The sequence below is a fragment of the Sander vitreus genome, chromosome 1 (genome assembly GCF_031162955.1).
Source record: "Sander vitreus isolate 19-12246 chromosome 1, sanVit1, whole genome shotgun sequence".
NCBI classification, from domain to species: domain Eukaryota; kingdom Metazoa; phylum Chordata; class Actinopteri; order Perciformes; family Percidae; genus Sander; species Sander vitreus.
The window spans coordinates 29,933,507-29,960,306 of NC_135855.1; the positions used below are offsets into that span (position 1 = coordinate 29,933,507).

A 26,800-nucleotide genomic window follows, 5' to 3' on the forward strand; every position below is an offset into this window, starting at 1 on the left:
TGTGTGTATATACTGGTGGATAAGGGGCCCTAAACTGTCCATAAATATGACTGTATACTGAATACTGTGACAGTAACATACTGTAGACTTAAACCATAAGAAACTTAAATAATCTACACACACAAAGTGTGACTTTGAATTTGGTTCCTCATTCTATTTTACTACAGTACATACAGTAGGGCAGTTTACAAAGATTCATGTCTGAAGATCCATTACTTATAAGAAATCATCATAATGTGAATGCACTTTGTGTCCACTCTTTCCATCACTGCTGTGTGTGTATTCTTGCCAATTACAGAGGAGCTGGTGGTGCTGGATGGTAAATGATTGTGATGGAGAGTGATGGAGAAAGGTGATAATGAACCAAGTCTCTTGTCAATGGCAGCAGGCACATGTCCCCATTGATTACTGGCCAGCATCTAGCTCTGATGATACCTTAGTCTCGCTGCGGTGACTGCAGGACTCTAGTCACTTCTGATCTATTGTAATCCAGTGCTTTGTCTGCTGCCACTCCTGCAAGACAAACACTGGAGTGGGCAATAAGGCGGGAGAGTGAGGGAGTGAGCGCACAGAGAAATTAGTGGCATAGGACATGGGTAGATACAGGTTGGCACTGTGGATTCATGGATGGACATGAAATGCTGATGAACAGCAGGGTTTCTAAACTTAAATTCTAATTTCATTTGCTTACCTCGTAGATATAGGAACACCTTGTTTCATTGTATCGGCTCTTGTGTGCTCCTCTTTGGAACTTTGCAGGTTATCTTTTGTCCACGTTTCTTCTCTCAACAGTTTCCAATGCTTTCCAATTTGCCAGCATTATACACTGGATCAGCCTTATCATCCTGTCACTCTTCTTTTCAGAGGTAAGACATACATATTGTTGTCCATAGAACTTTATTTATGGTACCACCAGAAATACAAATCCTAGTAATCATATAGTTCTCATTCTGTTATACCGTCTTGCTCTCAGTCTCTTGCATGATATAAATATTCACAATTTAATTAAACTAAACTAAACTTTCTTTAACTGTAGATTGTATGCTAGCAATATAAACCAGGTACAGGCCAAAGGGAACTAGAGTACGTGGCTGCCATTTAATTTCCTCTATCATCTCTATTCTAACGTCTAGTCAGGATTCATCCTTAGCTTCAGAAATACCTTGAGGCTGGATGACCAGTGAAATGTGTATTGTGTAAACCATAATTGTAATTAGCCTTAGTAAAATTTGAGCCATTGTTCGAAAAAATAATGTGTTATCACCACTCGAGAATTGTCAAAAACAAAATGGAGAATTTGGCCCACAGGCCTCCACTCCAGTGCAAACCAATTACCCTGACAGCCTCAGCCCCAATGCCCTAACCCAAACATTAATTACCAGTGAGCCTGAAAGAGCAATAATTAAAGCTGAGCTTAATGAGCAGTGGGGATGGGGTTACAGTGATACGATCCATCCAAACACCTCGCCCACTGACATCACAGAAGAGTCATCTGGGAATGGTGTTAGATAGATGTAGCATATAACCAACCGGTCCCACTGCACCAATCAGAAAACAGCATTCGAACATGTGGGCAGAGTCCCTGCACTTCTCACTTGACACCAGCACTGTTGTCAAACATGTGCCCTGGATGATGGATTAGCAGGACCAGTCGTACATGACACCCTGTGCTAATTGGAGTGTAAATCAATGGCCCTGCTCAACAAATGGTCCCGCAACCAACAGCATTTTTTAGATTAGATTACAAGTGTTGCATTGTTCTTTTGCAGGTCAATGATCAAGATCAGGAAATACATTATAGCCACAGATATAATAGCTTTATCAAAGAGATAAAATGCTTTTGAAAGGAGCGTATTCTGTCTTCTTTGTGATGTTTCTGTCATGTGTCAAATGCAAATCAGTTATATTGTATTCATGTATTGTATGTGTGCATGAATTTCCTATTTGGTAGCTGCAATATATTTTACACTAATCAAACACAGTTATTATTTAAAATGTCTGGCTACTTTTAGGGTGTCTACTGCACATATAGCATTCTAGCATAGTGATTATTCTCTTCTTTTATTTGAAGAATAAAACTGTTCCGCACAGGCCTCTTCTCAGTTTCTAGTCTATGTTCACAAGTGTTGACAAAGGGTGTTGGATGTAATGACATCTCAAAAGACTAAGAATATCACAAGAGCTTTTTATATGTATCTGCATACTCCCTCACCTTATCTATTTTAATGCTTTCATTAATCTCTCTCTGTCTGTCTTAGACTGTCTTCAGAATTGTAGTGCTCGGGATCTGGGACTACATAGAGAACAAAGTTGAGGTTTGTGCTGGTGTTTTTTAGCAGATTTTGATGACCAGTTTTTCATTTTTGTCACTGTCAAATATTATGTTTTTAATATTTCCAATATTATATATATATATATATATATGTATATGTATATGTATTGTTTTCTTTTTTCCCCAGAGCTTACGCCTACTAGTAGTAGAAATAGTTCAACATCTTGGAAAATAGAAAACACACACACCCACACACACCCACACACACACACGCACACACACCCACACCCACACACACACACACACACACACACACACACACACACACACACACACACACACACACACACACACACAAACAAACACACAAACAAACAACAACATTTGCACGTATTTAAATTTTGTGTGTACTTGTGTGTGTGACCTCTCAGGTGTTTGATGGTGCTGTCATCGTGCTGTCCCTGGCCCCCATGGTGGCCTCCACGGTGGCCAATGGGCCCAGCAGCCCCTGGGATGCCATCAGCCTCATCATCACTCTACGCATCTGGAGGGTCAAGAGGATAATTGACGGTGAGGCAGGCAAAAACATTGTGTCCAGCAAATGAGTCTTATTAAGAGGCCTGTATGTGAGACCAATTAATTGTGAGGAGCAACTCAAGGAAATACCCAATATTTCTTAACTCAAAAGGATTACACAGATGCATAAAAACCTGCTTGCCTGAAAAGAGCTAACTGACCCTATTCTCTTCATGATTATACAAATTATTTACTATTGAGAGCAATATAACTATTGATCATCCCTCATAGTAAATTGCTGCCACTCTGCTACTCTAACTTGTATTGATTGTAAGGGGATGGTTAAGTAGATTCAGAGAGGCTGTAATGAATATTGTGGTTGTTCTCCCCAATGCTAATGCAGACCGGTTCGATATCTGTTCAGAGGTCACCCTCACCACGGGCCTCTGACTGCATACAGGATCAGCTGCACACAAACCACACAGGAACTCAGTGTGCAATTCGTTTTTCTCCAGTGAGATAGTGGATGAGTAAAGGGCTGTTGTCCCTAATATTTCCCCTCAAAGCAATAGTTTGACATTTTAAGAAAATACCCTTATTTGCTTTCTGGAGGAGTTAGATGAAGCTACAGCCAGCAGCTGGTTTGCTTAGTTGAGTACAAACACTGGAAACAGTTTGAAGCTCTGTCCAATAGTAACAAAATCAGCCTACTAGCACCTACCAGCTCACAAATTAACATGTTATATCTCATTTGTTTAATCCATAGAAAAAAGTACAAAAACAAGGGGGTTGTGCTGCAGTCTTTGTGCTAAGCTAAGCTACTAGCTGTAGCCTTATGTGTGTATTGATCTTCTCATCTAACTCTCTTCGAAAAAGGTAATAAGCATGCCTCCCAAAATGTAAAACTATTCCTTTAAATTTGTACTTAATAGTTACCTGCCATTCCAATGTACTTCTTCAGCCTCAATGATGGATACATTATAAACAGATGGTTCTTTTATTGTCTTAATGGAAACTGTGTTTCTCATTAATTTAGAATTATTTTTATATACAATTCTAAGGTCCTAAATAGACATTTCTGTATTGGTTGATTTCAGGATGGCTTTAGTCTAGAATCTTAATCATACATGAGCACATGTATTGAACTACAAGGGACACATCATAATGACATGATTAATCAACTCAGGAATCAATAGAATAAAGCTTTCAACATCATTGATTTACTCTGGTAAAGCATGTTCAGCAGGACCATGTTTCCTGCTTCTTAACATGCAACTGCAGTGTTGGTTTTCAGGGAATAAACTTGTGATTTTCCTTCTGCACACCTCGACCTGTTGGGTTTGATATTTGTGAGTGATTGGGTTTCCTTGTTAGGCAGGCGGCAACACACCTAAGAGGAAAAAAATCACACTCAGACCAATAAATGTACAGCTGAGGGACCGGCTCGGTTATCGTAGGGGAGGGATTTAGTCTCTCGCAGAATTAGCTTGACGTATGAAGCAGCGATGTTTGTGTCAGTCTGATGGGAGTGGAAATACAGAGGAGTGAACCGCAGCAGAATTTGTAAGGACTAGAAAGCAGAATTTATTAGCAGAGTGAAATATCTGATAGGAAATATGAGCCTCCCAGACATGTAGAAAATAGGTGATCTAAAAAAATAATAATACTGACATGTTAAGTCTTCCTTACCATCTTCAGATACATATGAAGACAATGGAACCAATTCTTGTGCAAGTTGTAATAATGGCTGTTAACAGAGCCATTTTACCAAGTCACCAAATGCCATAATAGTAGATGGTGAATGATGAGAAGAAATTTTGAGGGAATATACAAAGTAGCACAATATTCATAGACAGAAAACTGATTCACTTAAAGTACTACATCAGTTTAAAATGCAGGGAAACCAGTTTTTGTGTGTTGGTGTATAATCTGTCCTATATGTTTGTGTGAACAGTAAAACACTTGACTCCAGGTGAGAGAAAAGAGTGTTAGCATGTGTGAAGTTGTGGTGTGAATTAGTTATTAGTTATGCATGCAGCTGTCAGTTACACACACACACACACACACACACACACACACACACACACACACACACACACACACACACACACACACACACACACACACACACACACACACACAGTATAATCATGCAATTGACGCTGTACACTTGCAAACACATACTAAAACAGATACAATATGAAGGAGCACTAATGTATTACTGCATATTGTGCGGCTAAATAATGAACTTGTGATTTATCTTTTCATGCATGTTTGAATTCTGACTGGACTGGCCCCGTCTGATATCCCCACTTTTGCAATGTGTGTGTGCCAACATTACTATAAATAGGTACAAGGAGCATGTGGCGATGGCTGTGTGCTTTGCTCTGCCCCCCACAGTACCCAAAAGGCTGTTTCATTTTCCTCCTAGTGTTTTGACAAAGCCGGCAGTTGGGTCTTGTAATAAGACAGATCCACAATCTCAACAATAACAGAATTGGACATGTATAACTACTGATTATGTTTCACCTCTTTATGTTGCCCATAGCAACATTCCCCATCAGAATACATAGTATTTCCATGTGTGACATCATATCATGCGGCTTACAAATGTGTCTGCCACCTGTGATGACAACAGGTATCCAAATTTACTCTCACTATCCTTTTTTTAGGTACACCTTCCCATCCTGCTCCAGAAAGTGTGTCATGTAAAAATAAAGTGTGCAGTCAGATTGTAAGAGGTGGCGTTACTTTGATTGACCAAGACTAATTTAAGTGTTTGATGCATCAATTCCAGCATGACTGCACATTATACTTCCTATACCTGACTAGAGTCGGGCATCATTTGGATTTTAACGATTCTGATTCCAATTGCGATTCTTCCTTTCGATTCCGGTTCGCATCGATTCTCGATTCCGATTCTTTGAGGGGTGGAGTTGAAACGGGTCACATGCTTATTTCACAAATGAGAGGAAAGTTTTATTTTGATTCAATGGTGGGTTTCAGTTTTACAGGGCTTTTTCAACGTAAAATAAAGCCCCACTAGATCGCTGCTTACTGTGCTCCAAGACTGCAACACAACAAGCGCCTGGCTGCTACGGAAACCAAAACTTGCGTATGTTAAATTTGGAACCCATGATCAGATTTGAAACCACATCCTCCAAACGATTCCAATAAAGAAACGATTCCAAGTAGGAATCGGTTCTCGATGCCCAACCCTATACCTGACCCGGAATCATTTAATAAATATATTAAAAAATAAAATGAATGAAGTAATACATAAATAAACAACCAATCAGCTGCTGTTTGTGTGAAAAAAAAGATTGATGGGTGCTGATGAGAGTTAAATTAATCAAGGTCACAGGAAAGAAGCAAGATTGATTCAAGGCTGGCCAAAGTATGCTGGCAGAACTTCAGTGATTTCCATATTGGTACACAAAGGAGTGTTTCAGCATCATTTGAGGCACATCTCTTCATGTCTGCAGTCTATAAGGCTCGTCTTTTCTTTTATTGATTTTACTGTTTTTTTTGTTTTTATTAAAAAGGTTAAACTTTTGGCAATCATTTCACAACTTTGGAAAAAAATACAGAGGTCCAGACCTCGGTGACCTCAATGGTGGGTACAGCCTTGATGTCAACACAGTAAATACTTTTTGGTTTAAGCATAATGGGATGTTCAGTGTCAATCTGGGCTGAAAATATACTAAAACTTTGTGACACTGTCAAGTCAGCATGAAACAAGATCCCTGTGGAAAATGTTCAGCACCTTGCAAAATTCATTCAATACAGGTATGGGGTTACTGGTAGCCAGTAATTAATGAGGTTTGCATATGTGATGATGACAGACATATATGGAGCAAAGGACAAATGGTCAACCAACACTGACCCTTGACCTTAAGGTTCTCAATGTATTATACCATAAATACCTTCAGCAGCTGTCTTACCTAAGTCATATTTTTTTCATTTAGTAAGTCTTGATGCCTCCTAACACACCTTGCAATCCTTTTTAGACCATTTCATTTTGTAGTTTAGAGATCTAAATAAAAATAGTATTGTTTTTGTTTTAACTCTCGCTCTCCCCCCTCTCCCATGTTAGCGTATGTGCTACAAGTCAAAGTTGAGATGGAATTGGAGATCCAGCAGTGTGAGAAGACCAAGGCTGTGAGAGAGGAGCAGCTGGAGCGTCTCACTCAGATCTGCCAGGAACAGGCTGTGAGTACCAATTCACCACACACTTAACCTAAATTAGCTTGTAAGAGAAAAAAAAAGAGGAAAGAATATTCAGCACATCCACTCAAAACATTATATGGGTCCTCATGCACAACACACACACACACACACACACACACACACACACACACACACACACACACACACACACACACACACACACACACACACACACACACACACCTACCAACAACCTTGAAGTGGTTCCGCATTGGGACTGAGACAGAAGTTGTGCATTCAGCAGTATTTTGAAAAAATATGGGTGTTGGAGAAGGGGGAAGTGGATCATATTGCTGAAAGGTTTCTATATAGCTGTTCTACACTTGTTTCCACTTTGAAATTTGGACACTATTGGAATCTGTCTACAGCCTCAGTACTGCATGTTGATAGAAATGACAGTGACTGAGTTGAATATAACTGTAAAGTTAGCCATAGTCACACATAATTACTGTAGGCATATATTGTATGCCAATAGTAAAAGTGTTCCAATTCAATTATAGAAGTTTCTCACTCACTGCTTAGTCCATTTATAGTCATATTATAGTTGTATAGCCATCCAATCTTTGAAAAAAAAAAAAAAAAAAAAACTGTCATGGTATTATGGTTTACTACAGTTATAGTCTGATTAAGGCCACATAAGCCCATACTACATTGCCAGTTCATCTTCCACCAGAGGAGGGCAGCAATACCTTACAAACAGGTCCAGTCTTTCCACACATTCCATTATGATTCCTCAGAGCACACACTTGGAGAAAGAATAATACATACCTCCTCTATGTATAGTTTGTAAAAAATATAACAAAATGTACTGCTGCAATATTTTGTCGGTTGCATGTATTCTCCAGGCCCAAAACCCTGAAATCAATACAGAGAGACATCACCGCTGTATATCAACGAAGCATACAATTTACCCAACACATAATTAGATGATGCACTTGGAGTAAACAATTTACAATTAGCCGTGATGTTTTTAAAGTGATCTGTCAGTTCTGGAGAAAATCTCAACACTGATTCCAACCCAGACAATTTAAACTATTTTTAGGAGCTTTGTTTGTCTATACACAGGATGTTACTGTAGTCTTTATTGTATTTTACGCCACAAATTATGTAAATCATAATCTAAATAGGTGTTTTCCCTGTTCAGAAAATATGCATAATGCTAACAGTGTATGTGACGTTCTTGTTTTGTATGTATAATGTATGCAGATGACGTTTTCTCTCCCTCCCTTTTCCGCTCACCTTTTCACCTGCTCCTGTATCTTTGCCACTCCATCCTTCCTTGTTCTCTCTCTTCCTTCCTTCTGTTTTATTTCCCTTCCTCTTTCTTTCTTCCTGTTTTTTTATTTTCCTGCCTTCACTATCCTTTTTTCCATCTCTGTCCTTTTCACTCATCCTTTTTAAAATCCATTTCTACTTTCTCTGTTCCTTCACACTCCCAACTTGCTGTTTTTCCTTTCCTTTTTCTATGAATACACACCAACCATCTCCAGTTTGAGATCAGGCAGCTGAGGGCCCATCTGGCCCAGCAGGACCTGGACCTTGCTGCAGAACGTGAAGCAGCCATGCAGATCCACCATGTATGGAGCAAACAGGGCAGGAGTTTTCAGGTTGTAGAAGGCTTGACTCCTGGGGAGTCTGACGATGAAGGCAGCCAGAGAAACCCCAGGGAGCCTCATGCTACTGCAGGTACAGTATGGTCTCTAAAAAGCAGAGTTTTTTTGGGACTTGGTTGCTAGTTACAAGAGGCCAAACGAAGACACATGATGCTTCGTTCAACGATTTTCTTTATATTCTCAGCCCACTTAATGGCGCTTTTGTTTGAAAGAAAAAGGCTCAAGTGTGCAGCAAGCAATTCAGTGTGCTTGCAACCCTTTGTAAAACAGAGAGCGCCATCTAGTGGGGTTTAGAAAATGAATAAAATGGACCGGAGAAACTTTATGAGGCTAGATACTGAAAACACTAAATGTGAAGTGATTAGGTTTTGTAAACAGTGAAATAAAGCATACATACTAAACAGTTGAAATGCAAGGAATGTAAGAAAGAAAACAAAAAATGTTTTTATTCATTCCCAGATGTTGGCTCCAAAATGTCCTGCAGTGAGGTTAATGCAGTAGGTGAGAATTAAAATGCATCTAAGACAAAATCCTGTGGCATTAAAAATATAGGTACCATACCAGGTGCAGTGTTTGCTTGAGAAAGCAGCATGACAAACCAGGAGAGAGGTACAGCATAAAGTATGTACATGATTATGAGGAACAAAAAGTCCCTAACAGTGTAACATCAGGTGAACTGGATGCCAGAGCAGTGTAAAGTTAATCTGGAGAAGTAGCCCTAGAGCATCTTCGAGGCCATGCTCTTAGCCCCTCCACACTCACACACAACACCCATCTGACCGCAGGCACATTGGGATCAATTTGAGGACAAAATACCTTTTAGAATCTGGTGAATCCTGGAGAAAACAAGCATGTTCTCTGACACTATGTGAGCTTGGATGGACTTCTGTCATGCCCCAACTCTCTCTCCTACCGGCCCCTTCGTGGTGAGGCTGACCCAGCCAGCCCAGACCACTTGGGCTATTTCAGGTACAGAGTGCTCTGTGCATTGGGCCTTGTTCGGGGCTAGTGGGCTCCTGTCAACATCTGTTCCCCTTCACCTGCAAACCACAATAGGGCACCAGGAGGCTCCACAGCGGCCACAATATTACCCTAAGGGCATAGTGGGAAATCTGGCTCTCAGAAACAAGTGGGGCTTTTACAGGAACATAGTCACTGGGATAAGCACTTAGGCCACAGGGCTCCAGTCAGGTCAACTCAAATCAAGCCAAGCTTATTTGTATTGCTCAATATTGCAGACGCAGTCTCAATGGGCTTACACTCACCTGCATGGTGCTATCAAATGACCAAGAACTCTTATCAAGGCCTTCATACAAATGAAAATCCCAGGAGATTGAGGGTTTTGCCACCTTAAAGTACCAAACCATGTAGATTTTAGGAACATCCAGTGACAATCAGCGTTAATCAATGAGCCAGTGGAGTTCTTTTTTTCAAATAAAGAGAGAGGGTTGTAGCCAAGCTATTGGCTCTGTGAGGCTTTACTACAGCAGTGCTTTGAGCTAAATGCTAACCTGCTCACAATGACAATGCCAACATGCTGAACTTAAGCAGGTATAATGTTTACAATGTTCATTATCTTAATTTAGCGTGTTGGCGTGCCAACGGTTGCTAATTAGCAGCAGCACAAAGTGCAGCTGTGGCTGATGGGAATGCCATTCATTTTGCAAGTCAAAACAAACCGATGATGGCACTAGATGAAAAGTCAGGGGATCACCAACGTTATTACAATTTATTCTAAGAGGGACATGAAAGTCTGTACCAAATTTGATGGCATCCATCCAGTAATTGTTGAGTCATTTAACTTAAAACCACAAATGTCAATCTGCTGGTGGCCCAAGAGGAACGTTTAGGGGATGACCGAAGTGAGTAGGCTTCATCATTCTCATCCTCATAAAAGCCAACATATATGAATTTCCCAAACTGTGTCACTAGTATGTTAGCAAATCAAAGTCTGTTTCTTTTTAATCTAAAATAATGTTTTTGATGTACTGTATCTGTATGCAGTGGTTGCTTGTCTTCCTCTCATCCCACTTTACCTGTGGTGTAGGAGTGATATTTCACCCATCAAAATTATAGTTCAGATTTTAACTAAAGGGACCTCAGCATGTCACCTCTCTTTTTTTTTTTTCCAGACGAGTAGCCTAGTAACTTGACTGTCACTGAAAGAAGGGCAGAGCCTTTAATGTATGCTGGACAGCCCATTCTTTCTTAAGACTCATGTCTTATTAATTGTGGAGTGATTGTCTCAGTCTTGTTTTAGTGAGTGCAATGCTTCCTCTCCAGGGGTGGGTCAGGGATTAATATTTTAGACTGAAAAATAAATGAAATTACCCATCAGAGTCTGCAGCATGTCCCAGGGGACAGGGGCTAGCACTCAGGGTACTCTGGGTTCGCACTCAGCCAGCGGACAGTGAGCTCAAGACCAATCAAGCGGACAGAGGAGCATAGCAGATCACAGCTATTCACCACGCACACTGAGGCCTGCTAGACTGGAGGGATCTGTTCCTGAACAAAGAGCTCCCACTCTCTCATTTCCCCCCATTCCTCTCATCCCTGAAACCAACCCCACCCTGTCCCTGTCCCAGTTTATTTCTGGTGCACTAGGGTGCAGCTAATGCATAGCGTAGCAGTGCATGTTCCTGACCACTTGACAATAAAGTACCCGTGGCCTGGGGCAGAAGTCATCTCTGTCAATATTATGTTGTAAACATAAGAGATATTTTCCATTTGTACTAGTTTGGGTGGTTAACACTGAAATGGACCTACGGACAAAAATGTATGAAATCCAATTACAGTCACTGCCACATAGAGTGTGAGTCATTCACACTATATTATACCCTAATTTGACTGGTCATTTCCTGTTATATACTTGCAATATATGGTCCATTCTGTATTCATATTATATATAATAATATTTATGTAGGTCTAACAGTATTTGATGCATGTTTTTAATGCATGTATGTATAATTCAAAATTTCAACAACCAGACATTGCAATCAAAACTGTGATAACAATAAAGTTGTACTAACAACAGTGACAGCAGGCATATTTGGCATATTATGCATATTTTTTATACAACATCATAGAAACTGGAAAACATTACAGGACAGACAGAGAAAACACAACACATGACTTACTGTGTGGATGTATCAGTTTATGTCATGGAGTGGTAGTGAAGAGGGAAAAAATGAATTAGATGTATGTATGGAGGTACTGTAGGAGGAAGGCTCTCCTGTTTAACAAGGAGTTCATATTTTTCCAATTGCACATGCAGCAAGTCAAGCCAAATTTGAGTAAAGCTGTCAGCAGGTTTAACCAATGATGTATGCACAAAGTATTTAGTAGTAGCTCATAATCAGATTTTGGACAAATAAGAGAAACTAAAAAGTGTGTGATGTATAAATAATATCATCTGCACACAAGCCTTTTTTTTATGGTGGTATGATTTTGACTGGGTGATGGGGAAAGCATCACAATCCAGGATGCAGACAGAGGTTTATTAAAGAGTGGAAACAGTAAAAGGGATAATGGGCATCCTTGTGTAGATATGGTATGGGAAATATATGAATACAGTTATTGTTTTTAAACAATAAAACATGTAACGGAATAATATACATGCTTGCTCCAGAGAGGAGGTTTTTTTTGTTTGTTTTTTAAAGATTACATTAAACGAAGTCACCGACTTTAGCAACACACTTGGGTGTTGTTATTCACAAATATTAATTATGTACATTTTATTTATTTATCTTTTTTTATTTTTTAACTCAGATCCAGTTGTGCGTGATGACATGAACAACTACATCAGCCAATACTACAGTGAAGCAAGCAGTGGTGAGTGAACGCCTACAGTACAGTATATACCACTCCACTACATGTTCATTAAATTAAGTAAAGCAGTGACTCAAAAGTCTTTTGAGTGGTTATAGGGCTGCTTAGTCTTAGTGAAAAACTTCATAGGTTTGGTCATAGATTTGTCTGATGCAGGTGATCAATCGTGATAAATATTCAAATGGAAACCCAAAACTTACCTTATTTAGCCTGGCTTTTGCCAGACATAAATTCTTTCTATGTTATTCTACACTTCAGATTACCATAAATTTACATTTAGCCAACATTAGGAAATCTGTTGAGTAAATATCTCAGACCTTACCAAAGACAGCAGCATACTGTAATTCATTCACAAGTTTTGTCGATATGACTGACAGAAAGTACACTGGTATGCACTTGTTTCTTTTGAGCTGCTGTAGCGCAGGAATTTCCCCAGTGCGGGATTAATAAAAGTCTATCTTATCTATCTTGTTTCGTTTGAAGTGAAGGGCTAATTTGTTTTATCTGTGTTGACTTTCTCTAAATGTATAAACCGTCTTTCAAGATGCTGGAGCTTCTGGCTTAGGTGCCCGGGTCATCACCACGGCAGCCATCGACGTTCACCTCCCCACCAATCCAAATCCCATCCAGTCAAACTCGATGCTTGGTGAGCGGGTGGGCAGCGCCGCAAGTGACGCCTCAACCAGCATATCAAAGTCCAGTGGCAGCCAGACGGCCCGCCCCCACAGCCTGAGTAGCCACACCCCGGGTTTGTCTATGACGGACTGCAGCAGCAGCACAGCTCAGGACCTCAGTCTGAGCTACAACACCCATCGCTGGTGCCCTCCTTCCTTCTCAGGCCAGGACCCCAGCAGGGACCCCAGCAGGAACCCTTGCAGGGACCCCAGCATGGTGGTGCAGGAGCTACTCTCCTCCCTCTCTGAGGACTCCTGCCTTGCTCAAAAGGGCCTGGTAGTAGACCCTGTCAACCTTAAGCTTCCCAGCCCTACTGGCTCAGAAAAGGCCAGTCCTGAGCTGGACAACAGAATAAACATCTTCAACCGCAGGAACCAAGAGGAGAGACGAGCCCGGGGAAGGGGTTGCGTGCTGTTGCAGACTAAGCCACTGATCCACCTGCAGGGCAGCACCACTGAGCCGTCCCTGGAGGAGAAGTACCGGCTCCTGGGACCAGCTGACACACCTCTGGGGCACATGCCTGATACATAGGCTACATTTACACAGAAACAAGTATTTTCTTCTTTTACTGCCACCCTGTTTGGCACATATCTGAACTGTTATGGCAAGCCAAACCTCATGAGAGGCACATAAGATTTTAAATTTTAAATTTTTAAATTGGATTTTTCTTTTGCTGTGTAAATCCAATTTTAGCCAATCCTGAGCAAGCTTAGCCTTAGCTTCCAGTTAACACTGATGCTCCTTAATTTGACATGTTTAGAGGTCAATAGTAGAAATAACAATTACAACTCTTAGGCCCTTTTGCCATACCTCCCCTGTTCCTCCTTGATGGATTTTTGAAATCAGAAATTCCCTGGCATAGCACAACAAAGACTAGAACATCCCAGTAAGGGAAAGTCTAATGTGTTCTTGGACACATTATTCATCAGGAATCCTCACTTTGAATAGGTCCTAAATGCACTGAACTTTACATGAATTAAAACCAGCAAGGGGCCATTCAAGCCTATACTGAACAAAAACTTTAATTCTGAATCGTGTTGCAAACCAAGACACTGTTCTCTGTTCTTGGAATTTCAAACAGTTAAAAGGAGTGTTTTTTATTGCATTTTTCTTGTTATTGTGTTTATTTTAATTTGTATGATCAACTTTAAACATCAGTCATGCTGTTCTTTGTTCAAACAGCCACAGGGTAAATACAACTGGCTTAACTATACAGCAACAACTGGCAACAGCCAATTTCTTCTTTTTTTTACCTTTGCCTTTCTGTCACCTATTTGTTTGATTTGAAACCATGGACCATCATTAGAATTAATTAAATAGAATTTTTGTTTTACTTGTAAAAGAAACAAAAACATAAGTAGGGTATATTTGTGTGGATGAACTGAAAAGGCAAGTGACTGGATTCTTCACATGAAACTAGATTGGAGTGCTTGTAGCATGAACCTTTAAAACATATGTGCCCTAAATGGCAAGCAAATTCTTTGCACTTTAATGTTTACAGACACTTTTGTGAACTTGATATGGAGGAAGTTATTGCCAAATGCAGGTGTTGTATTTTGAATGAAAATAGCAAAAATAAAAGTTAGTATTTCCCTAACTGCGTTCAGTTTACTGACTCTTAAAGCTGTACCAAAGATAGTGCAGCATGATAAAAACACTGAGTGAGCTCTAATCAAATACGTTCTTCTCACAGGCTCTGTTTCATTAGCATCATCTCCTATGCATATGATTTTGAAAAATCTAAATTATTTAAGGTTATTAACATTGGAAGACCTGTCACAACAACTGCTAATTGGTGAAGTCATTGTAAGTGTGTCGTGAGCAGTATCAACCCCCCTAATTACCCTCTCATATCATTAATTCAGAAGATAAACTCCATACCATTTTGTTGCTTGTCAAATGTTTACAAGTATCCAGAGAATGTTTTAATTGTTAATAACTATTATGGCTGCAATTAATTAAGCTATCAACACAAGTGGTTTATGTTTTGAGAACTAAGTAGTTAATTAGCAGATCTGGGTATCTGGATTGTTTGTAACAGACTTATTTCATTCAATTGTAAACGACGCAGTTCATATGGGAACTGAGGGGACTATTACAAATACCGTTGTGGTGCACATAAGAATATTATCAGTATTAGTTTACAAAGGATTCTGTCTGCAGCTCTTTTTGGAGAAACAGAACTGAAGACTCATCCCCCTAAATAACTGATTTGAAGCCCTGACCAGTGGCGATTTTAGACAATTTTTAGGGGGCTCGAGCCCCCCTAAATTTCATCTCAGCCCCCCTAAAAATTATAATAATAAAAAACAAATTATTATTTAATCAATTTTAGCGCTTCAAGTTAGAGTTTGCGAACTTGTGTGTTAGTGACAGATGGCAAACAATTACAGGTTCAAAGAAACAGGTTTAATATCCTGTGTTGCTGTTGTCAATGCTATGCACCTGTAACCCAGTCAAGGAAAGTTTTATTTTTTTATTTATTTATTGTTTACACCTTATTATCATTTCATTTGATTCTGGTAGTCCATAAAGGGACTTTCGTAGTTTTTTCATATGTTTAATATTTTGCATTTATCTTATACTGTTTTAATAATAAATACATATAGTCATTGTTATCCATTGAAATTACTGATTTAGCAGGTGGGTTAACACTTTTGCAAGGCACTGTATCCGTGTCACATTCTCATTAAGGGCTGAGCCCCCCTAAAGGTCTGATCCTAGAATCGCTCCTGGCCCTGACACTAAATTTAAATGACACTGACTGTAAGACTTACTTCACTGACTATGGACGGTTGGATGGATGTTTAATAATGGTTAGTGCATTTCAAAAACTGCATCTTAAACCCAAGACAATAACTTTGCAAACTGCCAATGTCCTCTTTTCTTGCAACATTTCTATTTCATTTTTAGGGAGTATAGCAGGTGTATTTACATTGATAGAGCACAATGTCTTTTCTCAATCAAGACGTGAGACAAATTGTTAAAACATATGTAGGCTATATACTACAACTGCAGTGTCTGGACTACACTAGACCACTCTCTGGATGTTTATTTAAGTGACATTCGCCCCATGACCACCATAGTTACCCTCATCACAAGTAAATGCTGATGGCCTATAGCCAATACGCCTTTTGTGTGAAGAGGCTGCAGCTATACTGTATTATTTATAGATTAACTACAGTAGGCCACATATGAAGACTTGGCTAAAGGACAACAAGATGAACTAATCTAAAATGTTCTTTTATTTTACAAGAATCAGTTTAAATTTGAATATGAATCAGTGATACAATACGGTTCTGAGTCTTAAAACAATGTAGGATTAACAGTAACCAGGTTTTTTTGGGGGGCCGCTGTCTGGGAACAGTATAGCTCAGCATTGTCTCAGTTTCCTACTGTACTATCATAATAAATAAGATAAAATGTTAAAGCAAATGCAAAAACTGTTTTGCAAACAATAGTTTTAACAAAAATATTTAATTACAGAGTAAAGAAGCCTAGCACCTATTTGAAATGCAAGAAAATAATTCAAATAAATCTGAAGCAGCATTGTTGTTTGGGAGGTCTATTTGTCACTTATTAGGAATTTATTGTATATTTATATTTAATTTGGGTTTAACTAACAATCAAGAAGTGATTGTTAAAGCTTGAGTCATCTCTCAAACAGCCTGAAAATAGAATATATTAAAATAAAAGTTATTTATGTTCCACTGAATAAAGTTACTTCAAACCAATACAGAAACATGCTTTACTTTAAAGTCATCATCAGGGAAATGTAGAGGCGTTGGAAAACAACAACAACAACAACAAATCAGCAGGTTGATGATGTAACACTGGTGTTAAAATCCACCGAATCCTCAACATCTTTTTTGGTATAAAAACAAAAGGTTCCCCTGTTTTTAAATTGTCTTCAGCAGCAAATGGTGTTGTGTGTTTGTTTTTTTGTTTTTTAAAGAGCCAACAAGTTGATCACCTGGATCTGCAACCTTCTAGCTATTACTAGACCCATCACATCAATCTAGTTTACAAAAACAACAATGCCTATCTCATGCCATGGAACAAGTGAATAAATAATGATCTGCTTGGCTCGCGACACACACAAAGGAATCCTGTTGAATATGGGTGCCAAAGCCCGGCTCAGCCTCAATATGTCACGGCTGCCTTGGTATTAATGTCTCAAGTGGAGGTGCTGCGCGTCTGATCTCAACCCGTTCCTGCTCAACCAGCCATGTAAAAGAACAGACAACTCGTTCGGTTCAACTTCCAGCTCCACCCTCAGATACACTGCCTAGTGATGCAAAGCTAAATTATTTGTACGCTGCTAATAAGTGTAAACAAAGCGTGATGCCTAATGCCTTTCGTCTGCTACGAAAGGTCAAATGAAAGGTGAGCCTAAATGATTAATATAACCCCAATTTGTCAATACGTATCATACCAGGTCAGTTTGAGTTAAGTGTTCTATTTTGACAGGCAGGGACAATGAGCAGACCTTTAGGAGACATGTTTAGAAGTAAATTACTTTTGAGACCTATCCGACGAATCAGGAGGGTCCCTGTCACACTCACAGGAAGCTCAGTGTATTACCAGTGACCATTAGACACTTAATAATTAAAATGTTTTAATAATGGCACTAAGGGAGTCACTTTAACTGCATTAAGATTACATGATCATGTTGATTTACATCTACTGACTCTGCCTGCGACTCTACAATAAGGTGACCAGATTTCTGAGACAAAATCCGGGGACATTTTCGGCTCAGAAGCGTAAATACCTCCAAAAAAGGTAATGTAAAACTTAAAATGGGGACACTGCCCCAGGGGCATCACAAGACCTAGAGCTGCACTGGGGCACAAGCCCCCCTAGGGGTTCCATGGGCATGCTCCCCTGTAAGAACATTTAGTCTATTTTAATGTTTAAATGCATCAATCTGGTGCACTTTGAAAAGAAATTCAGAGGTAAGACTTGATTATTCTTATCTATGGATGTAAATACTGTATTTGTGCTGTAGCCTGAACTAATTTGCACTTCAGAATTTTAACCATGCAGACACAGGTTGAATAGTTTTTTCTTCATATTGTTGCATTAATGTCACTAGGAAGTATTCCAGTATAAAAATATATTCATATTTGTAAGTGGGATATATATAAGTAAGTGGGATTGTCTGGAATCTGGCAATATAATAACCATTATGGTGGGATACACTGGCTAAGCAATTTACAAAAATGTCTGTGCTGACATAAATAGTTTACATGAGAATACATTATAATTTTGGCCCAAAGCTGGAGAGCATGTAGAAGTTTTGTTGCAATTTCAAAACCGGATTACCCGGGAACCGCTTGTTGTACCGATGCATGTGTTGAGTGAAGAGTTTGTGAAATATTTCACAGAGAGTAATGGTGTGCAGAGATTTATGCAGAATGCAAATATGATAACATTTCATGTAAGTTCAATGTTAATTTTCTCGCAAACCTGGCACTAATATCATTGGAAAGCTTAGATTCTGGTTGAGGTGGTTGTGCCAGACTCATGCCTTTGGCTGAGTCAGAGGGAGAGGAGGTGTGCGGTTGTGAAGAAGTTGGTAATTTCATGGCGTAGATTAACACTTTTGCATGCATTATATCCATGTCACATTCTCATTAGGGGCTGAGCCCCCCTAAAGGTCTGATCCTAGAATCGCCCCTGCTACTACTTCATACTTGTACTCCACTACACCTCAGAGGGAAATGTAATGTTTACTGCACTACATTTATCTGACAGCTTTTGTTTTATTGCTTCACGCTAGGCTTGTTTCTGCAACAGCACATTGAGTATCGGATACAGTTAAAACTATTGAGGAAATATTTTCCTTTTACATTAGTCCAGTATTAAACGAGATCGCTGCAGTCGGCAACGGCGAAACAAGCTACAATGTAAGTTAATGGACGTCAATTGTCCAGCTTGTATTTACGTTCATAAAAGTGCTCGTTTTGCCGCTGACAGGCTCAGATTAATATTCTAAGTGTCTGACAACATCTATTTGTTTCTAAGGAGGTCGATCTTTCTGTTAGAGTAAGATCCTTTTTTTAAAGATAAAAAGTCCGCAAAATTGCGTTCGCTAAACCCACCAGACTCCATGTAAATAAACAGTAATTTTAGCATCGTAAAATATGGACATACTAGAACATATCTGAGCTCTGAGCAGCGCTTGCTCTGGCTTGAGTTTGCGCGTGCGAGTCAGCGCGACTATATGTTTGGTCAATGTTTTCTTTCTTTCATTCCAATTTCGGGTCTGTCAGTCACAGTGAAAACCGGGGACATTTCCGGGGACAGCTCCAGCCGGGGACAGGTCATCGAAACCGGGGACTTCCCACAATATAGAAATATGTGAATTCTTCATAACACACTGTAATAACAGCGTAACTGCGGGGGTGAAAAGCTGATCGAAACTCTGACACTACCATTAAAGGAGAATTCCGGCCAATTTTTACATTAATCTTGATCGCTATAGCTACGCGAGTACTTTCGATAGAAAAAACCCTGACCCGAATCAGTGCAGGTAACACGGAGAAGCTGCAGCTACAAGTACAAGCGTCCCTGAGCTAAAACGGCAGTTGTCGGGGCAAGTTTTAGAGTGCCTTTGTGCCTCTTAACAGACACAAAATGCAACTAATATGTCTGTGCCACATGAACAGGGCCCTTACGTGTCAACAAGATGCGTTTTCAACTCAGACATTGTTTAAATTCACCTACCCTGGTCCCTGTCTCGATCCTGCCGGTAGCTAGCTTGCCCTGCTAGCTGATAGCCGTTAGCTGCTAGCTGCCCTCCGGTGAGTGTATTCAGACAGGCTTCTGTGATAATCATCCGAATAACAATCCACGGAGCAGCGGTGGTGTGGCTATGTCCTCCAGAGGACAGGTCATGTCACGTCTTGAAGTTTATTCCCCTCTAAAAAAAAAACAGTAGTGCGGTAGTAGCTGTTAGCTGCTAGCTGCCCTCCGGTGAGTGTGTACAGCCAGATAGCCGTTAGCCGTTACCTGCTAGCTGCCCTCCGGTGAGTGTACAGCCAGATAGCCGTTAGCCGTTAGCTGCTAGTTGCCCTCCGGTGAGTGTATTCAGCCAGGCTTCTGTGATAATCATCCCAATTAACAATCCACAGAGCGGCGATGGTGTTGCTATGTCCTCCAGTTACTGAAGGCTAGCTTTAGCTTGCGCTTGGAGCAGCAAGTTAATCTGCCTGTTGCCCCTCTGTCTGTCTTGTTCTTTCCAACTCTTGTGAGGCTAGTTCTTCATCTGTATACTTGGGTTCGAATAAATACCATCAAACTCCAAAGGCTCTTCCGTGTGTTGTATATCTGCTATGTTCTCCATAGTTACATTACTCCAAGCTTCTTCCCTTGTGAACAACTCCGCTCTTCACTCTTCACACACTACTCTTTACCTTTTCCTGCTACAACTGAATTCCCAGGAGACGCTATTACTGTGCAAGCCACAGACATCGTTTATCCCGTTTCCATGTAGTTATATAGTCACTGATATGGTCATAACCACTACAGTGCTCAATTACCCATTTTGAGGGGGAAATAATCTAAACTTTTCGCTGCGAAGGCATGATCTGTCCTATGCAGGACATCCACCAGACCACCGCCGCTCCATGGATTGTTATTGGGATGATTATCACAGAAGCCTGGCTGAATACACTCACCGGACGGTAGCTAGCAGCTAACGGTTATCTGGCTGTACACACTCACCGGACGGCAGCTAGCAGCTAACGGCTAACGGCTATCAGCTAGCAGGGCAAGCTAGCTACCGGCAGGATCGAGACAGGGACATGGGTAGGTGAATTTAAACACTGTCTGAGTTGAAAACACATCTTGTTGACACGTAAGGGCCCTGTTCATGTGGCACAGACATATTAATTGTATTTTGTGTCTGGTAAGAGCCACAAAGGCACTCTTAAACTTGCCCCGACCACTGCCGTTTTAGCTCAGGGGACACTTGTAGTACGTAGCTGCAGCTTCTCCGTGTTACCTGCACTGATTGGGGTCGGGGTTTTTTCTATCGAAAGTACTCGCATAGCTATAGCGATCAAGATTAATAAAATCTTAATGTTAAAAGGCTGACTTTGAAATCACATATCAATTTATACTTCTGGCTCCTTGTCAACATACAAACTTATTACATCTCTATCCTATTTATTATTTCATGTATATGCTGTATGTGTGCTGTGTGCTTGATATTTTGCTGCTGTAGCACCCTAATTTCCCATTTTGGGATCAATAAAAATCTATCTATCTACAGTATGTATCTATGTATCTATCTATGTATGTATGTATGTATGTATGTATGTATGTATGTATGTATGTATCTATGTATGTATGTATGTATCTATGTATCTATCTATCCTAGGAAAGATCGACCACCAAAATACGACTAGAGTCCAAGTTTTTAAGTATGAGTTAAGTTTTTTTTGTGTTAGCTGTCACCCAGTACAAAGACAATGAGTTTGCATATAAAATAACAACCATGTATCTTGCCATTAAAATAAGATGCCTATCAATTGCCTGTCCAAGAGGCATTTACTGAATCAACACCTAAGTGATTTTGTTTATGAATGTGATTTATTTCAAGTGTGTGGAAGAGATTTTGAACGCTGCCATATGGCACAGAACAGCTGGGTATATGTTGAAAAAGGTCAATCTCATTGAGAACAAACAGATGTGGGGAGTTTGACTGCATTACTGCTGCGGTCTGACAGATTCAGAACACGTCTCACACAGGACACTCTTTCAAAAGGCTCTGAAGCAGGAGAAAAATACAAATAAATTATACATCATTCTTTAAAAAGCTTCTCAGGTTTTCTTTTTGAAACATATTTCTTAAGTGCACAGGATCCAGAGGTTCACTTGGTGGAAGAAATACACTCAGGAGACTGTTGTCATGGCTACAGAAGTTTTTTTTTTTTTCTCCTTTTTTTTCCACATTTACATAAAACAGTTTTCTTCTGGTCTCCTCCCCTTAGATGCTCGTTGTGCTACCTGGGATAAAAGTGGGTCAAACTGGAACTGGAAACAAGACTCACTGAGTGACCGAGCTCAATCACTTCAGTCCTCTTGAGATAAAATATTAATTATTAAATTATTTTTTAGTGAATGTAAAACACATTTTTAATTTGCTAATAAAAACTATAAACGGAAAGAAGAGAAACTAATTCTTGAGTTTGATGCCTCATGTTAAGTTCTTTGGCTTTTTCTAAGTTCTTCCAGTGAAAACAAATACTGGTCATTTCTCATGTTACTCCCTGATATGTTATAAGCAATCAGAAGAAGACATATACGCCAAGTTGCTAATGTGATAAACATGAGGCCACAGTCCTCTGGGAGATGGGAGACTACATCACGCTGTGCTCCAAAGAACTGACTAAAATAATCTAAAGAACATCAAAATTAATTCAGCAATACAACATGCGTGTTATGCATGACTTGCTATATGAAGCGTAAATTAGCAAACATTTTGAGTAAAAAGCCCAATTCTTCAGGGAAATGGCTGCCACAGATTCAACATTTTTCTAAATAGCATTGAAGCCATGTACTAATTCATATTCAATGTCTTGCTTCTGCAACAAATGCATAAACATCCTGACCCATACATTGACGGTAACGAGATGTAAGTGCATACTGAGTCAATGAAAATGAATGATTTAAACACCTGCAAACTCATTTTTCATTTAGTTTTTCCACTTTATTTCAAATGACAACAAATAATTCCTGTTTGTTTCCGACTGACATGATTTGTTTATTCTACTCTACTGTAAACATAAACTGTCTGAATGAAATAAGAATTTTGAGTTTGGTCTTGTGAAAGTCTTATGATATATTCATATATGCATATTAATGGAGGAATAACTAAAATACAGTGTAGGTAGACTATAAAACACAATTTACCGTCAGTTTTGTGTGATCTGAATTACATTACTGTCTTTCATTGAGCCAGATGCTGAACTTCTGCTGAGATTACTGCAATGTACAGTAGAGCACCAGCATTTTCATAAACACACATGTAGAAATATGAATGGAAAATAATTACTCCAATAGCAGTACTTTTTAATTTAGTCATTGGTACTCATAAAATACGTAAGTGAGTAATGTATCCATCTAAAACTAATTGACTAGCATCCATACTCTGAAATGTTTCTCAACAAAAGTGGCTGTTTGACAACTTTAATCACTTGTTGGGGATTTTTGTACCAGTGAGGGTTTTTCTTAAAACAATGTGGAGAGTGATAGGCTGGTAAACTGCTCTTTTCCCCTTATATTTTTTAAGTCGTCTTAAAATCCTTGCTAACTTTTAAGTTGCCAACTGGTCTACGGCACAAGCAGATATCTTGCAGTGTCTCTGGCCACCGGGCAGACACTGACATCAGCCGTCCTGACTACAGTAGCCATCAACTTGGTCTGACTCGGTAGCCTCGGCTAAATCACTGTCCCAGCCAGAGCTCAGGGTGTCTGCCAGCGTGTGCTGGGGCCCTGCAACATTTCCATCTGGCCTCTGGGGAGTCACACATCAATTGCTCTCAGCTAAATGCACTCACATATGAATATTTCAGTACAATTTAATGTTTCAGCTACAGCCCCAAAGGAGCAGAGCATCAATTTGTGAACACAGTTCTCCTAGAGTTAAAAGCCAGGCTGGATAATACAGTATGAAAGGCACCGTCAATCTAGAGGGCCTTTTTTTCACTTGAAAGACAGGAAAAAAAAGCATGCCCCTTTGCCTTCAGTATCCAGCGTCTCAAAGTTTTCTCTAGAAAGTAGGTGACTTTAGGGAGCAGCAGGCAGCTTTTGGTTCAACAGAGTCACTGGTCGATTTGCCAAGCTCGGTCAGTTTTCCCAAAGCTCTGGTTGTCTGCCATTTGGTCTCCACATGCTCACACACACACACACACACACACACACACACACACACACACACACACACACACACAGCTGGTAGAAGGAGCGGGTCAGGGAATCGTACACCTGCTGTCCTGTTAATAAAATACCCCAAAGTGATGCTGAAACCTCTTCCTTCACACAGCAAAGCCTCCCTCAGGTGTGAGAACATGAGTGCTTTACAAAACAGGCAGATTGTGACATAACTGAATAATCAGCTGGTCAGTAAGCAGAACACTACGGAGCACATAAAGCCCAGACCGTTCTGCACATTACATTAAATTACCCAGCAGTACTTGTGGTTGTGTTGTACAGCCTAGAACGCATCCAATGCTTTCTCCTCAGGGTAAAGCTGCAACTAACGATTATTTTAATCCATTAATCTGCTGACAATTTATAAATCAATTATCAAAATAGTTTTTTTATTCATTTTATTTATTTTTTATTATAATTTTAAGTCAGTCAACTATTCTGTTAAAAAAAAAAACGTATTGTTACAGCTACTTCAGGGAGTTAAAAACCATAAGAATAAAGTTTTAAATAACTTAATTCATGCATTGCTTATGAAAAGAGATACATTACGATTTTTATTTACACTAAAAATGAGCCAAAAAAATGATTGTGTCGAGGGTCGATAAAACAACTGGAGGAAGCATCAAGTCCTATCAACTCTTGCGTTAGATTGCATTATGTATGGTGTTCCTATTGTTTTGTTCACCCTGTGAAACCAAAATCTTTTGCCTCAAATCAGTCTGTTAAACTTGAAAGAGTCACAACTAAATCTATAGTAAACTGCAAATGCAACTATATGACTAATGAATATGAATATATGAATAGTTAAATATAGTGATGAACTGGATTATAGATGCATTTTTTGCACTTTAGTTTCAATAGATAAAATTATTTAGAGACCAACTGTTTCAGTGTGTTCGGTATTGCACACACACAGAGGCGCTGTTGCTTCTTTCCTGATTTAAGTGACACGGCCTCTTGTTAAAGCTGCTGATAAGCAACAAGACCGCCGCTCTGTGCTGATGAGAGCAGCTGATAATAAAATACAAGATGTGCATTTGTAAAATAAAACAGGCGGCTGACAGTTACACTGATAAGGTAATAATGGCATGGATTCTTCAGCCTAACAATGCAGAACTGCCCTGAGGCACCAATCAAAAATTAATACTAATTATCATGTAAATACTGCATTAACTCTGAAGAATTATGAATTATAAATCTGCAACATGGTTCCCCTCTCAGAACGGCCTCGCTTGCATGAGGATGTGATTTTTTTCTCTCTCCACTCTGAGGCATTTTTGAGGACAAAATAAATAACTGCATGAAGACTTATCACATTTTATCACTGTTGTGACATATAAAACAATTGATGTGACATATGCTGTTATTATGTATTTTAAAATAATACCTGACCTTTTTATCTTTAAAAGATCATTACAACATGATTTGCGGAGACCTAAGCGCTCATATTAATAAAAAAAAATAATTGGCTGACTCTGGACATAAGTGTGGGCTCAACACACTTAAAGCTAACTCACTATTGGTTCTGGTAAATCATATAGAGCTTTAAACTGCCCATTAACTATATTTCTTCAATCAAGGGGTTTCGAGGTTCAAATGTTGCTGAGAGTGAGAAACAAATGTCCAAATAAAATTATTCAAATGTTTAAAAATTAAAGTAATTAAATGCTATTATAATGCAGTATAATACAGTCATACACTCAGTGGTTTTAGAATTGTTAAAAGATGCGACTGTGTGCAGGAATTAGCCTGATGTCTTAAGAACAAGGCACCAGCCTGTGACATCTGATGATCATTAGATGTCTATAAAAAAAATACAATCTGTTCCAAAGCGTGTCAGACCACTGTTTGAAGAATACTGCTATATACTATAGGATTGCTATGTTTAGGAAGAGTTTGTCCTCATTCTTTAGGGATTATTACTGCCAATGTTCATGGATTTGTTTTCTGTTTTTCCGTTTGTAATGAAGAATATGTTATATATGGTATATTGTTGTCATTTAACAGTTTATCATTTTATTTATCGCAAATTTTGAATTCAATCTTCACACAAATCATGGTCTAAGAAGTTAACATACTGTATGATTTGACATCAATCATTAAATATATAGGCCCTAATTGTCGAACAAAACCTGCTTGAAGTCTAAGTTGTGTTTTCAAGTTTTTCAGTCTTTTAATTAATCTAAACACAACATGTATGGATCCTTTGGTGAGAGACAAACAAAGCTGCAAAGCATGTGATTAATGACTTACAGGAGCGACAATCTTTCCTGTCCAGCTGACCTGCATCTCGTTGGGGACAAAGCCAGAAGCTACAGCAGCTCTAGAAGCTCTCACTGCATTTCAACAGAGATGTGATGATCCCACCACACACATAAACAAACATCTTATTGCAGATATGCAGGCAACCGTGTGCAGGCAAGTGAGTGCACAGAAACAAATACATAAATTCATGTTGTAAGCGCGCACAAATTTCACACCCTCACACGTGTCGGAAGAAACTGACTTAGCACAGATGAAAAACAAAATACCTGCAGCCATCAGCTTATCAGCCAGCTCATACAGCAGCTTGGAGTACTGCTCTTCAGGCCTCGTCCTGAATAAACACAAAGACATAAAGGTCAGCAGAGCAGAGGTTTGAGTTGTGATTTTTACAGTTGTGCTTTTTTAACACCAATAGGCCATGACAGGCCAAAAATGAACACATCAACTTGTGCACTGAACA

At 39.4% G+C, this 26,800-nt stretch overlaps 1 protein-coding gene across 1 annotated transcript in view; it reads left to right on the forward strand.

Annotated features, from left to right (window-relative positions):
* The window catches only part of LOC144523242 (transmembrane protein 266-like), a 41,970-nt gene extending 28,305 nt beyond the window's left edge, over positions 1-13,665 (forward strand). The window contains exons 4-10 of the mRNA XM_078258684.1: positions 793-866; positions 2,259-2,315; positions 2,704-2,842; positions 6,885-7,000; positions 8,509-8,704; positions 12,400-12,462; positions 13,004-13,665. Coding sequence (XP_078114810.1) covers positions 793-866; positions 2,259-2,315; positions 2,704-2,842; positions 6,885-7,000; positions 8,509-8,704; positions 12,400-12,462; positions 13,004-13,665 — 1,307 coding nt within the window. The remainder of the gene's footprint in view (positions 1-792; positions 867-2,258; positions 2,316-2,703; positions 2,843-6,884; positions 7,001-8,508; positions 8,705-12,399; positions 12,463-13,003) is intronic.
* The last annotated feature ends 13,135 nt before the right edge of the window (positions 13,666-26,800 follow it).